Raw genomic sequence first — 13,497 nt, 5'->3', positions numbered from 1 at the left:
AGCAGTTCTGGTCTTTATTTGCAAATTTCTCCTTTGATGTGAACTCGCAACTTGTTAGCATAATATTCTCCATTTACAGTTTGTTTCTCAGGAACCTGAGAATTTTTTTTTTTGCTGATGCTATCGAGGCAGAGTTAGGTGGGTCAGAAAACTGCTAGCTTGGGGGATACACGGACTTACAGATTAACAGTAGCCGTTGGCAAAGGGGAAAGTGATTCTTGCACTGCTTCTATTGAAATGCAATTGAGCAGCAGCCAGGAAAGCAAGACAATGGGGATTTCAAGGACTGCTGGGAGTCGTAGTGGAACAAGTAAATACATGGGCTGTGTTAGGGCAACTTAGAGCAGAAACAGGTGCATGTATACTAGCATGTAAACCAATGCTAGGAGTATAGTTAATAAATTCGATGAGTTTGAAGTGCTAGTCAAGACATCAAAGGCAGATATTGTTAGGATATCAGAGACATGGTGTCACAAAGACATAAGCAGTACAAAATTGGAATTTGGGGAGTACAATATGTACAGAAAGGATAGATAGGACAGGAAGGGAGAAGGGGTTATGCTATTAGTTAAAAAACACATAAAATCTAAGGAAGTGCATCCAGTCGATGTTGGTGGACAATACAACGTTGAGTCTGATTGGTGTGACATAAGCACTGGCAAAGGAAAAATGAGAGTAGGTGTGTGTTATAGGCATAATGAATCTGAGTATAATGAGCAATTGTGCAGAGAAATAGAGTAGGCCAGTAAATCATAGTGTCTTATAATGGGGGATTTTAATTTCCCAGAGGTTGACTGGAATTTGTGGGTTGGTAACTCACACACTAGCAAGGCTTTTGTGGATTTATTGGATGATTGTTTTCTACAGCAGCATGTTTGGGAGGCAACTAGAGGAAGTAATACTCTTGATCTGATTATCAGTAATGATTCTTCATGCATTAAGAATCTGCAGATAAAGGAACCACTAGGTGGCAGTGATCACAGTGTTCTGAAGTGGGATTTACTCAAAGAGGTAACTACCATTAGGGGTAAAGGGAAGGGGTATTGCTTTCGTAAAGGTGACTACGATGGACTGAGACAGAATTTAAATTCTATACGGTGGAACCAACTGATGATGTTACCAACAGCAAATTCAAAATGGGAAGCATTCAAAGAATTAATCTTGGAAGTTACTAGGCTTTTCATACTAACTAAGAAATATTGTTCAAGATTTAGGCCTAAATGGATGTCAGATGAACTAATTAGACATGTGACAGAGAAGAAAAATGCATGGGATACATATAAAATAACAGGTGACACAGAAGCCTACGCTAGATATAAGCTGGTCTGTAACCAAGTCACAGGCAGGCGAAGGCAGATTACGAGATATCTTTGGCAAAGGATGCAAAGAAAACAGCAAAGAGTTCTTTCCAAACTCTAGAACGAAAGGGATGAATCAGATTGGCCCACTTGATATCGATGGTTCAACTGTTGATGATCCTGCTCAGGTAGCTAACAAATTAAATGAATATTTTGCATCTACGTTCACACTTGAGGAGTTATTCAGGGAGGAGAATACCAGAGGTATATTAAACTCTGGCAGTAAGCTAGATAATCTTGTAATAACTGAGAGTAAAGTGGAGGAGAAATTGTTGAAGATAAACATAAGAAAGGCACCTGGGGTGGATGGAATTTATCCAGTTATATTAAAGGAGGCGACAAAGGAACTAAGCAAACTATTAGCCATAATTATGAGAGCTTCCTTGGACTCAGGGGAGGAACCCATGGACTGGAGATGTGCAAAAGTGACCCCAATCTGCAAAGGAGGATCAAAGGGAGACAGGTAATTACAGACCTGTTAGTTTAATTTCTGTTCTAGGGAAATTAATGGAGGCACTGGTTAAAGAAGCACTGCAGGATCATCTTGACAAAACTTCAGTTATAGCTCGGACATAGCATGAGTTTGTTAAGGGGAAGTCTTCTCTGACAAATTTGATTGGATACTATGAAAGGAAAGGCCTTTGATACTATTGCACATGGAAGACTGCTGCACAAAATGGAGCAGTGTGGCATTGGAGGCAAATTGCTGCTATGGATAAAGGGATGGTTGAGTGGGAGAAGACAGAGAATGGTAATCAATGGACACTGCTCTTCGTGGACTAACATTATTAGTGGAGTCCCTCAGGATTCAGTGTTAGGTCCATTGTTGTTTTCTGTATTTATAAATGATATTGATGATGGTATATCAGGCTTAACGTCCAAGTCTGCAGACGATACGAAGGTTGGCAGGGTTGTTAATGACACTAATGACAGTACGCTGCTGCAACAGGATCTAGAAAAGTTGAGCAGATGGGCTGAGAGGTGGCAAATGAAGTTTAATATTGACAAACGTAAAGTACTACATATGGGAAGCAGTAACCTCAGTGTAACGTATCAACTCTGTGGTACTACACTGTTAGTGGTAGAGAATGAAAAGGACCTGGGGGTAATTGTGCAGGCAGATATGAAATTTTCTGAGCAGTGCAGACAGTCTGCAAGAGTAGCTCATGGTGTCTTGTCAATGATATACAGGAATTTTTCTAGCAGGGATAAGGAGGTGATTATCCACTTGTATAAGACAATGGTCAGGCCACACCTTGAGTGCTGTATACAGGCCTGGAGGCCTCATTTTAAGAAGAAGGATGTAGAGCTGTTGGAACGTGTACCGAGAAGAACAACAAGATTAGTGAATAAGAGCAAAGGGTTGCTCTTACAAAGAAAGGCTTAAGTTTTGCAAATTTCATTGTGCTTGGAGACTAGGCACCTGTGAAGAAATCTGATTGAGGTGTATAAAGCCTTGAATGATTTGAGCATGCTCAACAGATGGGATTCTTTCTCTTGCTCAAAATAATTGCCTGAGAGGGCATAAATTGAAATTGAGGAAAGACGGTTGTAGGACAGATGTGCGGAAGTTTGGCTTTAGCCAGCAGGTGGTTGATTGCTGGAACAAACTTCCATCTGGCATAGAAGTTGATAGCTTAAATAGATTCAAGGCAGAACTTGACAAACATTTGGAGTGAATGGATGGCTGAAATAAGGGTTTTTTTTTTTTTTTTTTTGGCTGATGCTATATAAGCTTGCTTTCTTGCATCATGTGCCTTTGCTAATGCTAATCCAGTGCTGCAGTATTATTCCACAGGTGTCAAAAAACAAAATCAATATCAATTTATTTGATGAACCAAAAATTCGAAAATTTTTTTGGAGGCAGTGAATCGTGGTGTTTCCATATGCTTGACCGCTGTTTGGATTTGGGTTCAAAATGTTTAATTCAGGACTAGTCACACCTGATTATTTTTATTCAAAAACCACTTCTGCCTAAGTTTACACAAAGTTCAATCATGATTCTTTGTCTAATAATTAATGAAATATCTTTCTCATCCCCCATTATAAAACACAATTCATATAAACTGTTATAATGAACACAACAATGAATACTACATGATACACATGCACAAACTAACTAAGAAAAGGTGGTGGAACATTCCTAGACCACAAACTCATCACTCACTTCCATTGCAACAAAGCAGTGTTGCCAGTCTGTGTATTTTCGGAAATGCCCTTGTACTTATCTATATTCCATTATGTTCATTTGGTATTTCTGCTATTAGAGGCAGTGCCCCTTGTCCATAATCCATACCAATATTTTCATTATCATTTTTTATAAGCTGTTACTATTCACTACAACTACTTGTTATGAATACATTATATATATATATATATATATATATATGTGCATATATTTCTGTGTGTGTGTGTGTGTGTGCGCGCGCACGCACTGGGTTTTCTGAAATGAAAATTCAAAGGTTTATGTTTAAAACAACTCAACTTTATTCTTATTTTCACATAAATATATAATAATAACTTTATTTATCATCAATTTGCTATATATGGAATGAATAAATTGACCAGTTCCAGAGGGTTCATTTTGCAGACCCCCCCCCCCTGGAACTGGTCTACAGATCACCGGGGGGGGGGGTCTGCAAAACCCAGTTTGGAAAACAATGAGCTAGACGATTGTTATCTGTATCAACATGTCAGGTAAAGTACTAGGGAAAAGGAATATCCTAGGCTGACAGTACAGGAACCAGTATTAGTAATGGCCATAAGGTGCAAGGAAGCCTAAGGCTTAAGCTGCACCGCCAAAAAAAAAAAAAAAAAAAAAAGGAGTAAACTGATAAAAGTAAACGAAACAGACAACTTATGCATTTCCATCCTCCCTTAGATAACTATCCAGCTCACTTTGAACTTGCATAAACTGTCAGCCTTAACCACCCATTCAAGTAATTTATTCCAGTAATTTATAACTCACTGGCTAAAATAAAACTTCCTGCAATCCAGTCTAAACTTCTCCCCCCCACAGCTTGAATTTATGGCCCCTAGTTATTGAATCACATATAACCATGAAAATTTCATCTTCATTCATTTTCCTTTTACCTCTCAGAGTCTTAAACACCACAATCAAGTCTCCTTTAAGGTGCCTAGTATCCATGCTGTGCAGCCCACATATTCAAAGTCTTTTCCCTCATATGGACGCCCTTTTGCTGATATCACCAGATGAGTCATCCATCTTTGGACTCTTTCAAGAATCTTGATGTCTTTTTTTAGGTGCAGTCTCCACACTTGAACACAATATTCCAAGTGTGGTCTAACAATAGTGTCATATAATGGGATTATGACATCCTTATCTCTACTAGAAAATGATCAATAAATCATCTATAGGACATCGTGGGCCTTCCTTGCAACCTGTCTACAATGATCGGAGAACTTCATGTCTGACCATATCGTAACTCCCATGTCCTTTTCTTCCACTACTGAATTTTGTTTCAACACTACCAAGCATATAAGTTATTTTGGGGTTGCATTTTCTGAATTACAGCATATCTGCCACTTTTATGACCATCCCGAAGCCTATGCGAGTTGCTCTGCTTAGCGATGATCATTAACTAATCTACCGATCTTTACATCATCTGCAAATTTAGACATCACGCCCACTATCCCTTCATCGATGTCAATTAAGAAAATCAAAAACAACAGTGATCCCAATACTGATCCTAGGGGAACCCCACTTCTTACATTAACCCAATCCGAAGAATAACCATTTATCAAAACCCTCTACCTCCTGCCCCGAAGCTATCCTGATATCCATGTAAGGACTTTCCCTGTGATTCCAACCTGTTCCAGCTTATAAAGTAACCACCATGTGGGACTGAGCCAAATGCTTTTCTGAAATCTAAATAAATAATTCTGAACTTATTCCCCAAATCCAGCTCATGAGTGACCTTGTCAAAATAGCTAACCAGATTAGTTAAACATGATTTTCCCTTCACAAAACCATGCTGTGCATCCTTGATCATTGCCTCCATGATTTTCCCTACTACTGAAGTTAGATTGACCAGTTCGTATTTTCCCACTACACTCTTAGAACCGCCTTTATGTATTGGCTTGTTGATACACTGGCACTTTTCCAATCCAATGGAATCTATCCTGAGACCAGTGGTGCTCTCATAATTAGCCTTAATGGTCCAATGCACTCATTTGTTGCCCCCCACCCCCTAAAATTATGGGGAATATGCCAGCAAACTCAGGAGTCTTACATGCCTGTAGGCTTGAAAGATTTTTCATTAAATAATCAAGTGATATTTCAATATCATTAATTAGATATTTTTCAACTTCACTCCCATAATTTCTCATTGACATAAAGGGTTTTTCTTCTGTAAATATTGATGCAAAGTAACTGTTGAGTTCATCTGCAACATCCGCTGGGGTATCTAATACTATCCCACATCCATTACAAAAGTGTCCGATATGATTTGCCATTCTCTTCTTTGCATTTATATATGTAAAGAATTCCTTATCTCAGTCTTTCTCCCTTTGTCAGTGATTTCTCATAATCAGCCTTTGCCAGCCAAATCTTTTCTGTGACATTATTACAGATCAATTTGTAGATGTTATAGGCATCAGTACTTTTTATTGCTCTGTAACTTTTCCATGCTGTCTTTTTCTGCTCAAGTAATCTGACAACTTCATTATTTATCCAACTTGGAAACCTCCTCAAGGAGTATTTTTTCAATGGTATATACACATTCAAGGGTTCTGTGATTAATTGTTTTAAAGATATACCATAAGTTAATTGTATTCACTCTCTGTGAGATATCTATCCAGTTAATACAGGCCATGTAGCACCTTAAGCTGTCGTAATTTCCTTTCCTGAAATTGTAACCCTTTCCTTTGCCTTTTAACTAATGCTACCTCTCTCTTCATCATCCACAGTAGAACTCTGTGATTACTTCCTGCTACTGGTTCCTGTACTGTCAGCCCTATTGTGTCATCTGATTCATGGGTGATGATGAGGTCTAGAATATTCTTTTCCCTAGTACTTTCCCCTGACATGTTGGTACAAATAAAAATCATCTAGTTGATTTAAAAATTTTGTTCCCCATGTGGATTTTTCCTTCAAATTTGCTCCAATTAATTAGAGGCAAATTAAAATCACTCATAATAAGACATCACCACTTACTTGCCCACTCCATTTGCATGTAGAGGCTCTCATCATAATCTTCACAATCACCTGGCCTGTAGATTATTCCCACTCTCATTATACCTTTGTTTCAAAGTATCTCACACCATACAGATTCTATACTAGCATGCGAAATGTCTGAATCCGGGAAAGCTTTTGTCGCCCCTCAGGCTGTTTTTGATAAGAAGAATGACCCCATCACCCCTGCTATCTGCCCTATCCTTCCTAAATACATTGGACATACACACTGAAACTCATCATCCCCTACCTCTGGGTGGCAACATTTTCTGTAAGCCCTATTATGTCAGTGTTACTTGTCCTAACCAGCAGTTCGAATTCATTAATTTTATTGACGATAGTTCTGACATTACTGTATAAACAATTAAGACTTAGAGTTCTTTTATAGTTAACTACCCTGACACACTCCCTTAGGGTTATTTAAGCTTGCTTCCCTGGCATTAGCTATCCACTCATTTGAAATGTTTCTGCCCTTAGAACATCTTGCTAATGTGATCTGTTGTGGTAACAAAGAAGAACTCTTGAGGTACATTCAAGCGTTACTTTGACCAATATCATTAGATAACACGTATCCATATTTCTCTTATTCCCCCAAAATAGCAGTTTCTCTGAACCTTTAAGGTATCTCAATCAATGATACTAGCAAAAACTCTTGCACCACCTTTGCTTAAATTTATCCCGCCTCTACAAAACAGATTCCATCTTCCTACAAGTGCCAGCAAAGTTGATAAAAATTTTTCCACAAAATCCTTGTAGAGTCCTTCAAGTTGAGTTCATCCATAATCCTCCCTATCATGCCTAGGCAGAATTTCAGATAAAATTAGCAGGAAAGGATCAGAGAGTTCTATGGTGGATGATGAAGAGAGAGTTAGCCATAGTTAAAGGCAAAGGAAAGGAAATTATGACAGCTTAAGGTGCTACATGCCTCTATTAACTGGCTAATATTTCACAGAGAGTGAATACAATTGAATTATGGTATACCTTTAAAACGTTAATCACAGAACCCAAGAATGCATATTTCTCTATACATTAACAAAGTTTTCCTTCTAGTGATATTTATTCGAGCCAATGGGAGAAGAGTGTGGGGCAATTATGTCACTTATTCAAGCCAATGGGAGAAGAGGGCGGGTAAATTATGTCATTACAAATGCACAGGTATATAATTACATATGTCTGTTTCCTAATTATAAATCGATCAGTGCATTATAATGTTAGCATATTAGTATGTTACTATTATACAACACAAAACTATACAAATATTTACAAAATACTAAAATATTTACAGTCATAACTCAAACTATATCAGGTTCCTTCATCAGCTAACATTAGAATGGGACATCAAATAATGCCGAGAGAGAGAGGGGGGGTGCACGTGCTTCACTCTCTCTTTCTCTCTCTCTCTCATGCCCAGCATCATTTGTTGTTCTAGTCTAACGTTAGCTGATGAAGGAACCCGATGAAGTTTGTAAATATTTTAGTCCTGATCTTTTGGATGCAACAATATTCCTCATGCATTATGGAACCAGAAGCAAAAGGCCTTTTCCGAAGTGACCTATGTAAACGCAGGTAAATAATTACATAGTGATATTTATTTGACCTTGATAATGCTGCGTGGTGGGGTAGTCAATGGGAAAAGATGGATGCCGGTCACATTGTACAAGTAGGAGGGGCAATTACAAATGCAAGGGTAAATAATTACATAGGTCATTTTCTGATTAGATAGTGATCAGTGCATTTCGACAGGCGTGTCTTTTAGGGGGAAAAAATTTGACTTATTCCGTCATACATCAGTGGGGTGGGCGAGCGTAGCCCCCTAGTATACTATTAAAAAAATACTCCATGAGGAGGGAAGGCGCCTCCGTAGCCAGTGGGCAGGAGTGGCAGTGCGTAGCACGCGCTTCTTGATTAGACCGGGGTTCGAGCCCGTAACCACCAAATACGGAGGATGCGGAAAGGTCAGGGAATGACCACCGCATATCCCCAGAGCAATATGGCCTTAGTTGCTAATGCTCCTAAAAACCAAATAACAACAACAACCACGAGGAGGATTTCAAGTTGGATAAATAATGAAGTTTCCAGATTACTTGGGCAGAAAAAGACAGCACGGAAAAGTTACAGAGCAATAAAAAGTACTGAATTATTATTATTTTAACCCCTTTTTTTGGCTGGTGCAGCTTAAGCCTCAGGCTTCCATGCACCATATGGCCATTACTAATACTAAAAATACTAAAACAATGTTTTCCGTCTATCAGCTTGCACAAGGCAGGACAGCCTATGTTCAACCACAACCATCATTAAAGTGTGAGCATCTGCCATAAGTCTCACAACTGCTGCTCTGTGCACTATCCTTCCACTCTTGTAACACCTTAACTACAGCTCACAAGATTTGCATTTTTTGTGATACTGCCACCTTTCAACTGCTAACTGACAATCATCCCTTTTTCAAAATCTGTCAGATCATGTCCTTTGCCCATGCTGATTAATTACTTCATATGGACTGCATGCTACCAGGCAAAGAGGAACAGGCGAGTGCTAAAACATGGAGGTGGTTAATGTTTTGACTGAACAGTGTATATCTATGTTATATTTAGCTGTTAGTCATAATTAGGGACAACCATAGAGAAACAACAATTAACTGAGCGAGTATAACGAGAACAATGAGAATATAATGTAGAAAAATTCAAGTTTTTGGAAGTGTTAAATTTTGTATAAACAACAAATTTTTTGTTAAATTATGCCAAATAGGCACGTCATCATATTAAAAAAAAAAAAAAAAAATCAAGGATTACGAAAGGGTTTTTTTTTTTTTTTTTTTTTTTTTTTATTGCAATTTATATAGAAATTTATCCATCACTCACCTGCAGGAGTAGGAGGTGGAGGGCATTTGGGCCTCTGCAATGTACCGTAAGTCTGTACAGTTGTCCTTTCTGCACTGAAAAATAAAATTAGGAATCAATAAAATGTAATTCTCCACAAAATAAAAGAGATAAATTTGCATTGAAAAAAAATGGTACAATGGCAACCTCAGGTTACAAAGAAAATGTTAACATAATAATATAATAAAAAGCACTTTAATATCATACTAATGATTGCTGGAAATATGAAAATAGCAGGCAGAAGAACAGTTCTCCTACATGAATTGAGTTTTTTGGCAAACACCAATGCAAACTGCCCAGGAACCAACACTTGCACAGATATAGGCTCAATATACCATTTTTTTTTTTATCGTATGATGTGATCAATACATGAAGGAACCAGTTTTTTCCTGCTTCCTTCATGTATCGTAGCCATGAGATCCAACCGGATAGTACAGCACCATCATGATATCCAAGCCCGAGGTGGGAAATCGAACCTGCGACCTTTGGGTTGCCAGCCATGCACACTTTACCCACCTGGCTAGCCCGGTCGGCTCAATATACCATAAAAACAATCGAAACTTATTTTGCCATATTTGTGGAAGTTATGTAGTCCTCAAGCAAAGACAAGATATCAAAGAATTTGTAAAAAATTTGTACTGAGTATTGTGCTTATTTTGGAGTGAAACTCTGTAACCAAATAAACAACTGGCTCCACATAAAGTTTGCTGAACCTGGGTTGAAGCTTTGAGATTGTGGAAAAATGGCAAAAAGAAGGCTATGCCATTGGTGATTCCCATGATTTGGTGAGAGCCTATAAAACACTGTGATGACTGTTACTTTTGCTTAGTTAATGTAGAAGGATACAATGCAAAGAGTAAGAAGGGCATTGTGTATCCTAATATTCCCTCTGCCATTAGACCAGTTCCACATGGAGATAACCTGCCGATCTATGCTCACCACTTATATTGGAAAATGTAGCAGCAGAGAGTGCTGAAAGCCAAGCTTTTGAAGATGAAACTGAAGTCTACATGCCTAGATACATTCAGTCCAGCCCTTAACTGCTTTCACAGCATGAAATGATCTGGTAACAAATTTAAATTTACCAAAGGAATCTGCAGAACTCCTTGGTTCTAAACTTCACTCAAAATTTTTTCTAGAACATGGGATGTTTTTTTCATGGCACAGACAGAGAATGAGAACTAGTGCCCTACTTTTGTGAGGATGATTATATGGTTTTTTTGCAGTAATATAAATGACAATGAACTATTTAGGAAATAGTCACAATCCTACACCTTGGAGATTTTTTATTGACTCATCAAAGAGGAGTTTCAAAGATGTATTGCTCCACAATGGAAATATAAGGCATGACTAAAAAGAAACAAGAAATATTTTTAAAATCATTTATTTATTATTTTAAATACAACAATTTCAATGTTTATCCCCTTAAAAGTACTCTCCAGCTCCACCTATGGCAGTGCTCCATTTGCAATTTCCAGGAACAGCAGTGGAAGTCCTGAAGATACTACCTTTAAGTGCTGCATTGTGTTCTTTTTGAATGTCTGCTAAGTCCTCAAATCATTTCCCTTTGAGGTGGATTTTAATTTTTGGGAACAGAAAGTCACTCAGCACCTGATCTGATAAATAAGGCATATGCTCCAATGGAGTGATCTTGTTTTTCGTTAAAAACTCTCTCACTGTGACCGAGGAATGACACAATGCATTGTCATGATGCAAACACCATTTGTCGGACCATAGATTGAATTTTGTCTTTCAAATTTTTTCAATAAAAAAACGAAATCTCAAATTCATTGTGCTAAATCTCAGATTTGGCACAATGAATAACACCATGACAATCAAAGAAAATGACAAGCATGGATTTGATCTTCAATTGAGATACCCTTGCTTTCTTGAAACGGGGAGAAGAGGGTGTTTGCCACTGCATGCTTTGACTCTTGATTTGTTGATCATACTGAAAGACTCAGGATTTACCTCCTGTTATCACTGAATTCAAAAAGTTGGGAGTTTCATGAATATTTTCCAAAATTGCACTGCAACCGTCCACAAGTTTCTGCTCCTGATTGTCTGTCAGGACACATGGAACCATCCACAAACACGCCTGTCTCATGCCCAATTGTTCTTACTGTTTCTTTGTCAATGTGTAATTGTTCTGTGATCAGTTGAATGTTCATCTGATGGTCATTGTGCACAATCTCTCGAATTTTTTTCAGCAATTTTGTCTGTTGTTGAAACTGGTGGTCTTCCTATCCTCTTGTCATCATGGAAAACTACTTGTCCCTCTCTGAACCATTTGTGCCATCTGTACACATGTGGCCAACTCATGGTTCATTGTTATACACTTTCTGTAAGATCAATGTTTCGGCACCATCTTTATTGTGTTTCACTAAAAATTTAATAACAATTCTTTGCTCTTATGATCACTCATTTTTCTGCCAAAGGGTTAAAACACTCACTTAAATAGACTCTCTTCAATCAAAACTTAACCAATTGCAACAACACAAAAACTTTTCTGTACAGAAAAAAACAAGCTACAGCACAAAATGAATGTTGTTGACATGAATAGAAGTGAGCAACTATTCTTGTTTCATTTTAGCTGCACCTTGTAAATATGGATCAATTCCAGTAGCTCATTCTTTGCATTTGAAAGGAACATATGAGAACATGAAGAAGTTGTTGACAAATATTAAGTATGAAGAACACGGTTGGTTTGTCTTTGTTGACTTTAGAGTAACAGGCATGTTACTTGGAGAGCAATATGGCTACACAAAAATGCTTTACTTTTTGTGTGACTGGGACATTTGGGCAAGGAGTAAGCACTGGGATGTCAAGGTCTGGCCAAAGAGGGGCAGTTTGTTGCTTGAATCAAAGAGCATAGTTCATAAACCACTGGTAGACCTCAAAACGGTCCTCCTTCAACCCTTGCACATCAAACTGGGTTTGATGAAACAGTTTGTGAAAGCTTTACCCCAGGAAGGTTTCTGCTTCAACTACTTTTGTACTAAATTTCTACTGAATACCAAAGAACAGCTAAAAAAAAGTTATTTTTGTTGGACCTCAAATTCACAAACTGATAAGGGACCGAAATTTTTGAGGGAACTATGAATAAAAGAGAAAAACAGGCATGGATCAGGTCTGTTGTTGAGATCCTCTCCGGGAACAACAAGGATCCAAACTACAAGAATATAGTTGAAAATATGTTGGCAAAAATCAAGAAGCTGAGCTGCAACATGAGTGTTGCAACAAGAAAATCAAAGACACGAAAATTTGACCCATCATAGATCAGTTTTTAAAATGACCAGTAAGTGTTTAGTGGAATTTTTACCACACTGCCCTTTTTAATAGTGTTTTCAACATGTATTAAATGTAAAAGTTTGATAAAAGTAGTATTTTGTTATAATTTCAGTGCACAAATTCTGCCAAAATTAATAAAAATTTGTTAAAATTTCCCTTTCTGATTTTTGAAGAAACCTGACATGACAGAAACAAACGGAAATCATTTTCAAAATCAGCATTAGCATTAGTAGAGGCATATGATGCAAGAAAGCAAGCTTATATAGCATCAGCCAAAAAAAAAAAAACAAACTTTCCCATTTTGCCCATCCATTCAGTCCAAAAGTTTGTCAAGTTCAGCCTTGAATTTATTTAAGGCTATCAACTTCCACGACAGAAGGAAGTTTGTTCTAGCCGCTAACTAAAGGAAAATTTCCACACCTCTATTCTACAACTGTCTTTCCTCAATTTGAATCTATGCCTCCTCAGGTGTGGAATCTGAGCAAGATAAAAAATACCATCAGCATTGAGCTTGCTCAAACCATTCAAAGCCATATACATCTCAATCAGATCACCTCAAAGTGCCTGGTCTCCAGATACTGCAATTTGCAGAACTTAAGACTTTCTTTGTAACAGAAACCCGTTGTTCCACTCACTAAGGATGTACTTGTTCCTGCAGCTCTTACATCTTTCCTAAAATGAGGCCTCCAGATCTGTATGCAGTACTCAAGGTGTGGCCTGACCATTGCCTTATACAAGGGATAATCACCTCCTTATCCCTTCTAGCCAAATTCCAATA

General features: G+C 37.9%; 1 protein-coding gene across 3 annotated transcripts in view; it reads right to left on the bottom strand.

Annotated features, from left to right (window-relative positions):
* Positions 1-13,497, bottom strand: part of Asap (ArfGAP domain of ASAP) — a 673,774-nt gene that overhangs the window by 48,017 nt on the left and 612,260 nt on the right. For all 3 annotated transcript variants that reach the window (XM_090375988.1, XM_090375990.1, XM_090375989.1), the window contains one exon: positions 9,411-9,484. In XM_090375988.1, the coding sequence (XP_090232114.1) occupies positions 9,411-9,484 (74 nt within the window). The remainder of the gene's footprint in view (positions 1-9,410; positions 9,485-13,497) is intronic.

Source organism: Mastigoproctus giganteus, chromosome 6, assembly GCF_048544385.1.
Source record: "Mastigoproctus giganteus isolate SK-2022 chromosome 6, ASM4854438v1, whole genome shotgun sequence".
Lineage (NCBI taxonomy): Eukaryota > Metazoa > Arthropoda > Arachnida > Uropygi > Thelyphonidae > Mastigoproctus > Mastigoproctus giganteus.
This window is presented reverse-complemented; position numbering and strand designations above follow the sequence as displayed.